At 40.9% G+C, this 14140-nt stretch overlaps 1 protein-coding gene across 2 annotated transcripts in view; it reads right to left on the bottom strand.

Moving 5' to 3' along the window:
* tpd52l1 (tpd52 like 1) overlaps positions 1–8497 on the bottom strand; it is a 42882-nt gene extending 34385 nt beyond the window's left edge. For both annotated transcript variants that reach the window (XM_063223098.1, XM_063223099.1), the window contains exon 1: positions 8359–8497. In XM_063223098.1, the coding sequence (XP_063079168.1) occupies positions 8359–8377 (19 nt within the window). In that variant the 5' untranslated portion in view covers positions 8378–8497. The remainder of the gene's footprint in view (positions 1–8358) is intronic.
* Positions 8498–14140: the final 5643 nt, after the last annotated feature.

Genomic DNA, 14140 nt, shown 5'->3' with positions numbered 1-14140 from the left:
TGCTGTAGCTGATATTACAAATCAGTTACAATTAACAAGCTAAAAAAATCACCAATCACAGAGAAGCACAGTAGAGAGTCTTTGGACCTGACTCGACTGACTATAGTCTATCGGTTGAATCAGTCCTGTTTGTAGACTATTGGATGAACAAGGGGTGGGCGATCGGAGCTCTCGCAGTGGCGGTTGTTTGTCTATTTAAGCCAAATCTTATTTCAGTGGGAGGTGGCATACATTACCCTGCATCATTGCTTCCTTATTTAACCTGGCAGAGTGCATCCCTCGGAAACCCCCCACTGCATCCGGAACAATCCTCAACATTGTCTTTACCACTGACTCCCTCACTAGAGACAGATTTACTGCCTAGAAGGCCAGGTTCTGCAAGAGGAAGAAAACAGCAGACATGTTGTTTTGCTAGGCTATTGGCAGGGAGCTGGTCTATTGTTTCCACTCTGCTTTGGGTTGTCCACCACTGACTGGCTGTGACAAAGCACTTTTCATTTGCCTTTTTAACCGATAAAGCAGGAGGAGGGATGGATCTAATTTAATTGATTCTGCTTTTAATCCCATTAAAGTAATATAACTCTTGAGGTCGTGGGCGTGTTTTTTTCCCTTCTTGGAAATTAACTTGAGCAACAAGAAGATTGAATATCCACAGCAAAAACTAGCAAAAAATAGGCATGAAACCCACAATGCCTGCTTCCAGGCAACACCTGACATGAAGGCTGAGTTAAGTAGGCAAAGCTGTGAAATCGAGACATTAAAGCTGTGAAACGCTGCAGGTGCTACAGCTCATATCAGCGGCCGCATAATGGCTTTTGCCAAATCCAGTTATCAGGCTGGACCTGCGCGCTCGCTCACCTCCATTGAGCAAACAGAGGAGCTCTAAAGGGGTGGATTCCAATCTGCGGACTTCCGTCCTTCCTTACTCACTTGCTTGTGACTTCATGATGATGTCACTGACAACAGAAAACGTGTTCAATATCTTGCAAAATCCCAATTCTAATGTCGTTTTCTCATTTGCAATTGGGATGGTGAATGGAAAACAGTCCCCCAAAAGCTATTGTTTCTAGGCTGACAGCTGGTTGACTTTATTGTTTTCTCCACGGAGGAGGGGCCAGGAGGCGGAGGTGGGGCGAGGCCACAAGCACAAGTGGAGGACGGGAGTGCGCATATTTGAATGCACTTAGGGTCTCTCTGATTTGAGGGTAAGAGTTTGGACAGACAAGAGGGAGGGAAGAAAAAAAGGCAGTCATGTGCACATCACATTACCCCCTTCAACACATGACTTGCTACTCAAACTATCCCACTCACAGCCCCCACTCTCGCTCTCTCTCCCTCACACACACTCGCAGACACACTAGATTGTAACCATGATAAGCAAGGCCGTCTGCCCTTCTACTAAGACGTCTCAACAATGGACAATCATAAATATATGTACACACACACACACACACAGACCGACCGACACACACACACACACACACACACTTCAAGCAATCACTGCTGACTTCAACAGTACAAACATTTTGTAACATTATTTCTGCATCTCCTTATCTGAACCCGGCACTGTCACCTCGGCAGTGCAGCCAGGCATGCAAGGGGTTGCCTGAAGGCTCTCGACTCACAGTGCATCCTCACTGCCTTTAAAGACAAGAATATGACAGACTGCCTTAGCATGAGTCATATCGAGCAAGACTGGCCTGTTGGAATGACAATTACATCTCCTTCTCCATTTCTAGCACTCCATAGCGAAGACAGCCCAATTACTGTATGTAGCCTACACTTGTCTTGTCATCTCGTCTCAGGTTATATGATTTTCCCCCATCCATTGTCACATAACATAACATGTTTCTCTTCACTGCAGTCGGTCTTCTACATTCTTTCATTCCATTCCCATGTCTTTCTCTCCATCTTTGGGTCTATCCATCCTCATCCCCCTTTTTGTACATTTTGTCTCGTCCCTTTCATTCCTTCTCTTTCATTCCTTCCTTTTCTCTCTCTTTCACTCTCATCATTTGTACATTGTGCTCTTTCATTCCTTCATCATCTCTGCTCGTCTTCCATCTCTCCATCTTATGCTTTCTCTCTCGTTTTCACACCCCTACTCCCACCCACGCAGGCCTCTCAAAGTGATCTTTGTGTGCCTCAACTGCTTCCCAGACACCATAGACACTGGTCACAAACACTCCTGTGTGTGTATGTGTGTGTGATATAAAGAGAGGAGCATTTAGCCTCCCTTCGAATGAGGATATAATAGACAGCGATCATCAGTTTTGTTTGCACGCAGGCTGGCTGACCATCACTATGGGGAATGAGACAATGGCTACGTTTACGTGACGATTTTAATTTCGGATGAACTTATTTTAATCCTGAATAAAGCTTAATTCTGCTTTGAAAATGGCATGTAAACACTTCACAATTCGGAATTTAATGAAAGATCAAAGTAAAATCGATGGGACTATTTAATTCTGAATGGTAACACTTCCAAATAAGGGGCCATAATTAACAGTAAAGTAGCTACAACCTAATACTTAAGTAAGGGTTAATAATCATTACTTAATGCCACATTAGACACATATTAATTGTTATTCATGCATTAGTAAGCAGTTACTTAACTATTAGATAACTATTACCTTGTGTTACAAGTTAATAGCATATTATTATTTAACTAATAGATAAGTAAGGGCACAGTTAATAGTTAAGTAGCTATCAGGTCATACTTAACTAAGGACCAAAAGTAACACTTACTTAATACAAAAGCAACGCATAACTAATGGTTATATAATACATAAATATTGGGTTTTGGGACCCTTATATTAGAGTTGGCTGAGGATAACTAATGGTTAATTAATAGATAGATATTGGTGTTTGGGACCCTTATATTAGAGTTGGCTGCGGATAACTAATGGTTAATTAATCGATAGATATTGGTGTTTGGGACCCTTATAATAGAGTTGGCTGAGCATACCTAATAGTTAAGTAATTAATCTACTGTGACATCTAGTTTTCACTCGTTCAAATCACTGTAATAGTGGCAACAGGAGCCATTATATAGCAAGGATTGGACGTACACTTCTCAATGATGGTGGGATGATGAGATGTAATTTTTTCATGTACCACTTATTAAATTTAATGGTAAAAACCCTACAATAAATGCAGAACATTATGAAGAGTGACAGTTTTGAAGCGAAACTAAACCATTCCTTTGTGATAATTAGGTTAATGTTTGAGAATATTAGCTCCAAGAAGAGCAGTGCATGATGGGTACGCAATCTATAGACAACAATAATTCGGTATTATTTAATCATTAGATATGCCTTACTTTTGTATTAAGTAAGTGTTAATTAAGGTCCTTAGTTAAGTATGACCTAATAGCTACTTAACTATTAACTGTACCCTTACTTATCTATTAGTTAAATAATTATATGCTATGAACTTGAGACACATGGTAATAGTTATCTAATAGTTAAGTAACTGCTTACTCATGTTTAACATGTGAATTAATAACAGTTTATATGTGTCTAATGTGGCATTAAGTAGTGATTATTAACTGTTACTAAAGTATTAGGTTATAGCTAATTTGCTGTTAATTATGTTAATTATAATTATATATATGGCCCCTTACCATGTGTCTCAAGTTAATAGCATATAATTATTTAACTAATAGATAAGTAAGGGTACAGTTAATAGTTAAGTAGCTATTAGGTCATACTTAACTAAGGACCTTAATTAACACTTACTTAATACACAAGTAAGGCATATCTAATGATTAAATAATACCGAATTATTGTTGTCTATAGATTGCGTACCCATCATGCACTGCTCTTCTTGGAGCTAATATTCTCAAACATTAACCTAATTATCACAAAGGAATGGTTTAGTTTCGCTTCAAAACTATTACTCTTCATAATGTTCTGCATTTATTGTAGGGTTTTTACCGTTAAAACTAATAAGTGGTACATGAAAAAATTACATCACATTACCCCACCATCATTGAGAAGTGTACGTCCAATCCTTGCTATATAATGGCTCCTGTTGCCACTACTACAGTGATTTGAACGAGTGAAAACTAGATGTCACAGTAAATTAATTACTTGACTATTAGGATATATGCTCAGCCAACTCTATTATAAGGGTCCCAAACACCAATATCTATCGATTAATTAACCATTAGTTATCCGCAGCCAACTCTAATATAAGGGTCCCAAATATCAATATCTATCTATTAATTAACCATTAGTTATCCTCAGCCAACTCTAATATAAGGGTCCCAAAACCCAATAATTATGTATTAATTAACCATTAGTTATGCCTTGCTTTTGTATTAAGTAAGTGTTCATTTTGGTCCTTAGTTAAGTATGACCTGATAGCTACTTAACTATTAACTGTGCCCTTACTTATCTATTAGTTAAATAATAATATGCTATTAACTTGTAACACAAGGTAATAGTTAACCAATAGTTAAGTAACTGCTTACTAATGTTCAACATATGCATTAATAACAATTAATATGTGTCTAATATGGCATTAAATAATGATTATTAACCCTTACGTAAGTATTAGGTTGTAGCTACTTTACTGTTAATTATGGCCCCTTATTTGGAAGTGTTACCGTCTGAATTATTAATTTGGAATTAAAAAACGTCATGTAAACGTAGCAATTCAGTCATCTGCCGTTCAATCCAGGCCAAAGTTTATCACTTTTTTGGGGGGTGTTATGTGTGTAATGCATGTAATGCGTAAAACAATCCCAATCATCATATAACCCAGTGGTTCCCAACCTATGGGTCGGGACCCCCCTTATGTGTCGCCAAAGATCCACAGGGGGTCGCGGAGCCCTCTTGATTTTAAGGGGTTTCGTTTTAAATATATATAGCCCATGTTGAATAAAAGACAAAGTATTCAACTAATAAATGCATAGACGCAACAAATTGTAAGTGCTAAATTAAACATTTATTCTATATTTGACCAAAGACAAATTGAGGAATAAAATAAGTTTTCGCAGGAAACGGAGGGCATCTTGTGACTCCGTCTCGTGCGGGCGCTCGCGTGGTTGGGTCACCAAAGCTTACAATAGTAAAAACATGGGTCCCTTAAGAAAAAGGTTGGGAACCACTGATATAACCAATAATCAAACCACTAAAGATCTTTGAGACATCAGGTCCATGTTTAGCAGTAAATCTGAATAGAAGTATTACAGAAAGACAACTGAGGAGCTAGACAAGTCCAAAGTCTTTTAAGCTGTAAGCAACAAGACGATTTTGATCTTCAGCTTAGATACTGGTACGCCTCGGAAGATGTAGAGAAAAATGTTGGTAGCTACTTCTCCTGACCTCCCATCATCTGCACCACATGGGTTGCTTACAGGTTATCTTTTTTATGAACTTTTATGCCTTTATTTGAGATGGGACAGTGAAGATGGAACCAGGAAAGTAGTAGGATAGATATGGGGGAGGATCTGGAAATCACCTCAGGAAGATAGAGTCAAACCCGGGTCCAGCGCGTAACAATACAACACCTTAGCCGTGTGAGCCACAGCCAAGGCCACAGCTGAACTCTTGAATATCAGGGGTGGTTTCCAGGGGCAACCCCTGGAAATAGCCCAACATTTTCAGGGGAGGTGTGGTGTAATCGGCAACGTCTTAGTCTCTCTTTAGAGGCAGTGGTGCTCATGACAAGTCACTAATTGACTACTCTAGCTAGCCTGCCCAATCCAGTTCAGCATGGCCCGCATCAATGCCCAGCAACATATCACTGTGGACAGTAACCAAGGCTATCCCTGTCCCCTGGATACAGCATGCCTTTCTCGTGGCAAAAGGCGACCAGATCGCAAACAGACAAACAAGATAACTCAGTTTTTGGCGCAGATAAATCCAATCAATTCATTGAAGAGAGAGAGAGAGAGAGAGAGAGAGAGAGAGAGAGAGAGAGAGAGAGAGAGAGAGAGAGAGAGAGAGAGAGAGAGAGAGAGAGAGAGAGTGAGTGTGTGTGTGTGTGGTGTTCTCTAGTGCACAGTATGTTTGTGTCACAGGGGGCTAACATGTCAGGATCCACAGGGACAGATCACACCCCCCCCCCCCCCACACACACACACACACACACACACACACATACACTACTGATGCTCAACATTGAGGAGTCCAATTGCACTTGGCAATGCAGCCATAATCAGGGATTCTCCTCACGGATTATCGGATGGGATTTATACCAGCGCTGCATGGTCCGCCACACACACACACACACACACACACACACACACACGCACACACACGCACACACACGCACACACACAAAAACACGGCACTAAGCACACAGGCGACATGTCAAAGATGGCCCCCACAGAGGATGAGAAGGAGGGGTAATGAGTGCGTGTGTGTCTGTGGGGGGGGTACGACAGCAGGGAGAGGCCACGGTTGGGCTTCTTGCATAACATTTGTCAAACAGAGACATGGCATGGCACGTGCTTAAATATAGCGTGATCAGTGGATGACAACGCTGGTTTGAAATTGCCACAACACAGAAAGGTGGACCTACCTGTTCTCAGATGTCCCGCGTCTTGAGAAGGCAAGCACAAAAGGCAAACAGAAAAGTTGCATCAAGACATGATTGCGGGTTGTTTGTTTTATCCATTGGATTCCATTGTACTAGGACTGTAACGATACACTCAAGTCACGATTCGGGTCGTATCACGATTTTTGACCTGCGGTTCGATACACCCCACGATTTCTGAAATGTATCTCATTTGAAACTTCGAAGTATAATCACATTGAATCTTATGGTTGTTTTCTGGACTGAAGGATAAAAAAAACTTTGAAAGGGCGTATCACGATGCTGACTCCTTACATCACGATACAGCATCGTGACTCTGAGTATCATGATTTCTCGGTTTGATCCAATATCGTTACAGCCCTACATTGTACACATTTTAATGGCAAAATGTGCTGTGGATTTTCACAGCACACACGCTCGCACACGCACACACACAGAGCATAATTTTGCCCTAAGACATACATTTGAGCCACTACGACACAGATTTGATATAGGTTCTGTAAAGAGAAGCACCTTCTCATGCCAAACAACCAAGAACCATCAGGTAGCAACTAACTAACTCAGAAGACAATGTGTCAAGGAGCAGGCTAAATACGAACACACCATGCAATTGGGATGGTCTTCACAATTCACATCACACTCTACACATCAAAGTAGGCCTAGTATTGGTGATGGCAACTAACAGCGCTGTTTTCATGAACACAAAACAGTCAAATAAAGAAAAAGAAGAAGAAGCCAAAAAGAGACTGCATGCATGGGCCTACTGTAACAATATAACAGGGGGCTATTGAATACAACACACAAGACAGTTCCTTTCACGGATTAGGCCTACTATGTCATTTGCAGGCCTACCTCAAACTGCACCCATCAATCGGATCTAAGCTATTTCATTCTAACAAACACGCACTGGGAGGCATTCACAGCTAAACTGGGGGTCGAAAGTAGGTGGAGGCGGGGGATTTCAAGGCCAAGGCAAGCCTGTCACCTTCAGTGTTGAGATGAAGAGAAAAATTGCTTGGCATAACCCACTCGTCGGAGATTGAGGTCTTACCCCATTCCCCAGCCTCAGGACTCAGTACACTAGAGTACAGCTCTGTGACATGGTGTTTGGAAACGAGATGAGAGACAAAAATGAAGGTTACAAACACAAGTGCGCACACGAACACTCTCCATCAGTCTAAGCCATACAGTAAAAAAAGATATGCACTAAAAAGGGGAGCACAAAACGAATGTAAGATGACATGTTCTATAGCAGGGCGATACAACAAGGTTGAACCAGGAAATACCTGAGGTCACAAGTTTTTAATTATTTGGAAACTGTAGATCACGTGGGGAACAAAAATGGGTGACCGCCAGCAAGTCATATGGTTTCCGAAGCGGCCAAATGAACATCCGTTGAAATGGACAGTTGCATTCCACTGAAGTGGATAATTTGTTTACGTGCTTAAGCTATCTGGCAGTGGAGAAGTTGTCACATGTTCCCTAGAATAAATGGGCAAGATGCGGCCACTTAGGCAAAACAGGTCACGGCTGGCTGGCTAGCTAGCTTTGAACTGCCATGAAAGTAATGCGCGCGCCAGCTTTCGTCTTATCAAGAATTCTTTGCAAAATTAAACGACACATAAGAATGTACTTGGTTGACATGCAAACTTGTTCCTGAAAAGCTGTAATATTATTATGACTTAGACATGCAAATAACAGCCGCTCAGCCGTCTGTATGCGCATCTTCCTAGAGTATCGACGGCGCGGCGCAAAAGTATTTGTTTCCATCCGATATTAATTGGTTTGGTAGTTTCCATACATCCTTACCCTGTTGCCGCGGTTCCATGACAGCGGTAGGTTACTGTTCCTACCGACAGATCCAGTACACGAACAGGTCCAGAACTTCAAACACACACACACACGACACGGACGGGTCCTCGATCAGCTGTTCAGTGCTCTGTCTCCGCGTCTGCTCTTCAAAATCCTTGTTTACGAGATTACGCATGCCGACCCTGGCGTCACCGCCTCCACGGGCGGGGCCTTTCGAATTACTGAATATGTGGGATTATTATTTGTGCAACATGAACACGCATCTGTACAGTAGAGTAGCCTATGCTTGTGTCCTTATTACAAAATCAACGAAAAATAAATATTAAGCAAGGGTATTTAAAGAGTGATGTTTTAGAAAATAATTCCTAATTTCTACTTGTGCATTGCAGAAGGGTTGCATGCATGCCAAGAATTTTCACAGGAATACCTTTCTTAGAAATATCTTTTCATTGTTCAGGTGTTGTATATTCTTGCGAATAGGCTTGCTACATCACATCAAAAGACATGAATTCACTCACAGTTGACTGAAATTTAGAATGAACCATTGTATTGTCCAACACTGCCATCGGCTGTACAACAATGGCAAATACAACTGCCGCTTTAAAAATGAATGAATCAACTAGTTTACAGTCTGACAGACTTGATGACTGACAGATTGAATACATTAATGAATGAATGAATGAATTGCAATTCATATGGTTTTCACTTTTGTGTGTGAAATACATAGGATATCATAATTTGACAGTGTGTAGGGCCTATTAAATACTCTACTAAACACAGCAGTGAATTGTGTTTCATTCACTTCTCCAATTGAAAAGTATGTCTAGCCCTTCACAACAAAAGTGGTGACCAAAACCAAGACCAAACACAAAAAGAAATGTTCAGTAACTGTGCTGCTAATTGCCAAATTGGCTCTTTTCGTGAATATTTGCTAAATAATAATAACTAATATTTACTTGTATGACCAAAGTACAGTTTTGCAGCTGAAAATGTCTATTTCTGGACCATGTTATTTCCCCACTCATAATGAATACTACAAATTAAGGATGTTTGTAAATATTTGTGGAAAAGGAAACACTTGTGCCACTTAATGATGCATTGAACTTCAGCTAGAAATTTCTTATGAAGTTCAAACAGACACCACAAGAAAGTCCATGTAAATGGGAGTGTGTCTATGTTCTCACAGCCCATTGGTCCCACAGCCCATTGGTCCCAAATCACTAAGACTTTAAACATTAATTTTTCGGCCCATTGGCCCACAGCCCATTGGTCCAATAGCTTATACCTGCTGGTCCGTGTTACCACATTTGTAAGAATTTATTCAAAGTTAGGCCCTATGTCCCATGGTGGGGAGAAAAGCAGGTTCTCTTAGTTTACTCTGAAATGTGGGAACATGGAGTTGTGGAAAATAGGGTCTATATTTGAATAATTTCTTTAACATGTGGTAACATGGAACTGCAAGAATAAGCTGTGGGACCAATGGGCTGTAGGAACATAATGGCTGAGCCCATGTAAATAACTGCCTAAACAATTCCTCTGCTGAGTAAAGCTTGTGACAGTCTAAATACATTGAATCAGACTAAATCACTTTTCATTACTACTCTACATCCTATGTCATTGACCATATGGCCATGATGAGAAAAAAAACCTACAGTAGGCCTATACATAGAAATGTAGGCTCAGTCATATTCATAAGGATACACATTGAGAGCATTTTAGCAATGGTTGCTATTTGAATGAACTGACCCTGAAAAAAGTTACCAATTGGTATTGTGAAGACAAAGGCGAAACACTAGCTGGTGAGAGTCAGGTTGTTGTTTACCCGCATCTTTGTGGCAAACTTGGCCTTAGTGGTTCACAATAGTGATACTTGACGTTAGCCTGATAATCATTGACTTTCAAATTTCTTCGAGACTTGCTCTGACCAAGAGCATAACAATTAACCTTTCCCAAACGGCATGGTTGACCTGCCTCCCTTGGGTGCTACTGCTTGTTTGCTTCCGGCCAAAGTGGGAGGGGTTCCCGATTTTTCTGGAGTTCAGAGACAATATTAAGCGAGCTTGCAGAGCAAGGCCCGATTCTAGTCATCTCTAAGTCCTGTTTAGTTATTCAAGTCAAGTCAAGTCAAGTCAAGTTTTATTGTCAATTTCTTTACATGCACTGGTCATACAAAGAATTTGAAATTGCGTTTCTTGCTCTCCCATGCAGACATAGACTAATCTAGGTAAGGACATAGACAGTATAGACATAGACAGTACTCATACATGGACATAAGACAGTATGGACATAGACATTGCTCATACAGACATTTAAAGTGCAAGACTGGACAACAGAAGACTTGTAGAGAACATACATTAAGAGGAGGTATTTTGTTGTGCTTTTTCTAAAAGTCCTTTATGGCGTTCTGACATAGTAATAGTAGCATTTGAAGAAAATAAATAATTAAAATAGGTTTATTAAATACACCAGCAGCAGTATGTGTGTGTGTGTGTGTTTGTATGTGTTTTGTGTGCGTGTGTGTGTGTGTGTGTGTGTGTGTGTGTGTGTGTGTGTGTGTGTGTGTGTGTGTGTGTGTGTGTGTGTGTGTGTGTTTAGTGCAGGTAGAAAGTGCGGTGTGCGTCTGTGTGTGTGTCTGTGTATCTGTGTATGTGTGTGTGTGTGTGTGTGTGTGTGTGTGAGTATGAGTTGTGTGTCAGTGTGTGTATGTTTGGGTTTAGTGCAGAAAGTGCGGTGTGCTTGTGTGTATGTGTGTGTGTGTGTGTGTGTGTGTGTGTGTGTGTGTGTGTGTGTGTGTGTGTGTGTGTGTGTGTGTGTGTGTGTGTGTGTGTGTGTATGTGTGTGTGTGTGTGTGTGTGTGTGCATGTGTATGTTTGAGTTAGTGCAGGTTGAAAGTTCAGTCACAGATGTAGTAGTGCAGGTGGCATGTTCAGTCGCAGATATGGTGGTGGGGATGAGGGGGGGAGGGTTGTCAGTGGCCTGGCTGGCTAGAGGCTGACAGTGGAGGTAGAGTGGGTTGAGTGTTCAGTATCTTGATTGCTTGATGCATCGTGCTGCTTGCAAGCCTGGTGGTACGGGAACGGAGGCGCCTGTACCTCTTTCCAGAGGGCAGGAGGCTGAACAGTTTGTGTGCAGGGTGGCTTGTGTCTTTGATGATCATCAGTGCTTTCAGTGAGGCGTGCGGTGTAAATGTCCTGCAGGGAGGGGAGTGGTACTCCAATGATCTTCTTCGCTGTGTTCACAACACGCTGGAGTGTCTTCCTGTTTTTCTCCGTGCAGCTTCCTCCCCACACTGTGATGCAGCTGGACACGACGCTCTCTATGGTTCCTCTGTAGAATGTTGTCATGATGGAGGGTGTAGCACTTGCCTTCTTTAGTTTGCGCAAGAAGTAGAGACGCTGATGGGCCTTCTTCGCCAGTGATGTAGTGTTGGTGGTCCAAGAGAGGTCGTCGCTGATGTGCACTCCAAGGAACTTGGTGCTGCTCACTCTCTCCACAGCATCACCGTCGATGGTCAGTGGTGGCAGTTGTTTTTGGACTCTCTGAAAGTTGACAACAATCTCCTTGGTCTTGTTGACATTCAGCAGGAGGTTGTTGTCTTTGCACCATCTGGCCAGCAGGTCTACTTCTTCTCTGTAGTGGGTCTCATCGCCCTTAGTGATGAGGCCCACCAGTGTTGTATCATCCGCAAACTTCACTAGATGGTTAGTGCTGTGGGTCGTTGTGCAGTCATGTGTCAGCAGCGTGAACAGCAGGGGGCTGAGAACACAACCTTGCGGAGCCCCCGTGCTCAGGGTCATATTATTAATCTTATTAATCTTATTATTATTATTATTATTATTATTATTATTAAGCGGGCTTGCAGAGCAAGGCCCGATTCTAGTAATCTCTAAGTAAAGTTTATGCTTGCTTGCTTGCTTGCTTGCTTGCTTTCTTGATTCTCTTGTGCAGGGCAGTAAAAATAGAAAATGGATCTCCTCCTAGGCCTTTCGAGATAGAGACACCGTTCAAACACTAAAACGACCGGCTCGGCTTGGAGATGATTTGTTCTGCTATGCTCCGTGTCTCTTGTCGTTTTCCGGTTTTTGGCGAATTTGTGCAAGTTTGGGTCCCCATTGAAAACAATGGTAGAACCTTCATGAATCAAGGTTCCGCCACTCTAGAGATCAGAGTGTAGGAGGCTTTTTCGGTCATAAAACATCAACACTTTCACCTAGAAGTTTAGTTGACGCGCTTTTAGCGAGCTCTATGGGATGTCTCCAAATTGTCAAAGTTTTATCTCCCAACTCCCATTACTTTTTAAATGGCAGGTGTGTAAAAACGACAGGGCTTTTACATTGGTTTTCCCATCGAGTCTTGAAGTGTCAGCGCATGTTCCACAAGAGGTCCATTTGTGACTGAACCGTTTAACCTATAAACTTCATTCAAAGACTGTTAGAAAGATCACACGTATGACTCCAATCTGTGACCAGGACATGTGTCAATTCTTTTTAGTTTTTTTTTACAACGATAATCTAAAGCCCTAGAAACTGTTTTGGATTCTGCCCTCTGCCTTAGAGCACCATACTAACTGCCATAAAGTCAATCAGAACAGGTGCAGCCAATATATTCCATCTCAACTATCACTTTCTCTCAACATTCTATTCTTAACGAGCACCTGCAACTACAGTTCTAGAAGTCTATTGTTCAGCTCTTCAATGCAATCTGATATTGTCTTGCTGGAATGTTTAAGACAGCCAGCTGCATGGCTCAATGGGAATGCTGATTGATTAGAGATATGGAGGTTGGGAGTTTGAATCCCACTCCGACCCATGTTGATTTTCAAAATTGTATCATATGCTGTGTTCCTTAGCCAACTTCAAATATCATGTATGTCATTTAGTATCAATGGCAAATGTGCTGGATTAGAGATATGGAGGTTGGGAGTTCGAATCTCACTCGGACCCATGTTGATTTTCAAAATTATATCTACCATTATGTCATTTAGTATATCCCCAAAACGCAGAGCTACATGACTTTCAAGATGGCTGAATCTAAGATGGCTGAATTGTTTGGCCCATAACTTCTGACTGGGTGGATGGATTTTTTTCCAACATTTCTTTTAGCTTTGTTTTCTCAATAGTAGTTTGTTTGTAATTTAGGGATAGAGATATCAAAAATAAAACTGCTCATCTCTGCCCCAAAAGGCAAGCCCGCTTCCAGCATTTTCTGTGAGAATGCAATCTAGTTTGTATTGCTCCTGGCCTGACTAGAAGCTGAAGGTGTTGCGTCACTGGAAGGGTGTGGCCTGGCTAACTTGACGTCACTGTGACTCACAAAAGGAAAATTTAAAATGTGAGGTAGCACTTTACAATAACCTTCCGCTATAAACAGTTAATAAACAGTTAGCAAACAGTTAGCAAACAGTTAATTATTATTTAACTAAAGGTTTACTATACATTTATAGGTGTATACTAAACACTTACAAAGTTTTAAAAATATATTTATTAGTCCTTCCATAACACTTAATAGAACATAATAATAAGTTACTTAATATATTATTAAAACTACTTTTATGATTAATTAATTAGCATATCAACAGTAACTTAAGCATAACAAGTGACTTATAAACTGTTAACTAATTATTACTTAATATATTATAATTATTAGTTGTAGTTTACAATTTATAGTTCAATATTAACTAAGTGCTTATTATTTAATCATTAATACAATGTAATGAAATAATTTTTACGTGTTAATATTAACTAAACTATTGTTAATTACTTATAAATCATTTAAAATA

This window comes from Engraulis encrasicolus, chromosome 18 (assembly GCF_034702125.1).
Source record: "Engraulis encrasicolus isolate BLACKSEA-1 chromosome 18, IST_EnEncr_1.0, whole genome shotgun sequence".
NCBI classification, from domain to species: domain Eukaryota; kingdom Metazoa; phylum Chordata; class Actinopteri; order Clupeiformes; family Engraulidae; genus Engraulis; species Engraulis encrasicolus.
Note: the sequence above shows the minus strand (reverse complement) of the source record. Positions and strands in the feature narration are given on the sequence as shown.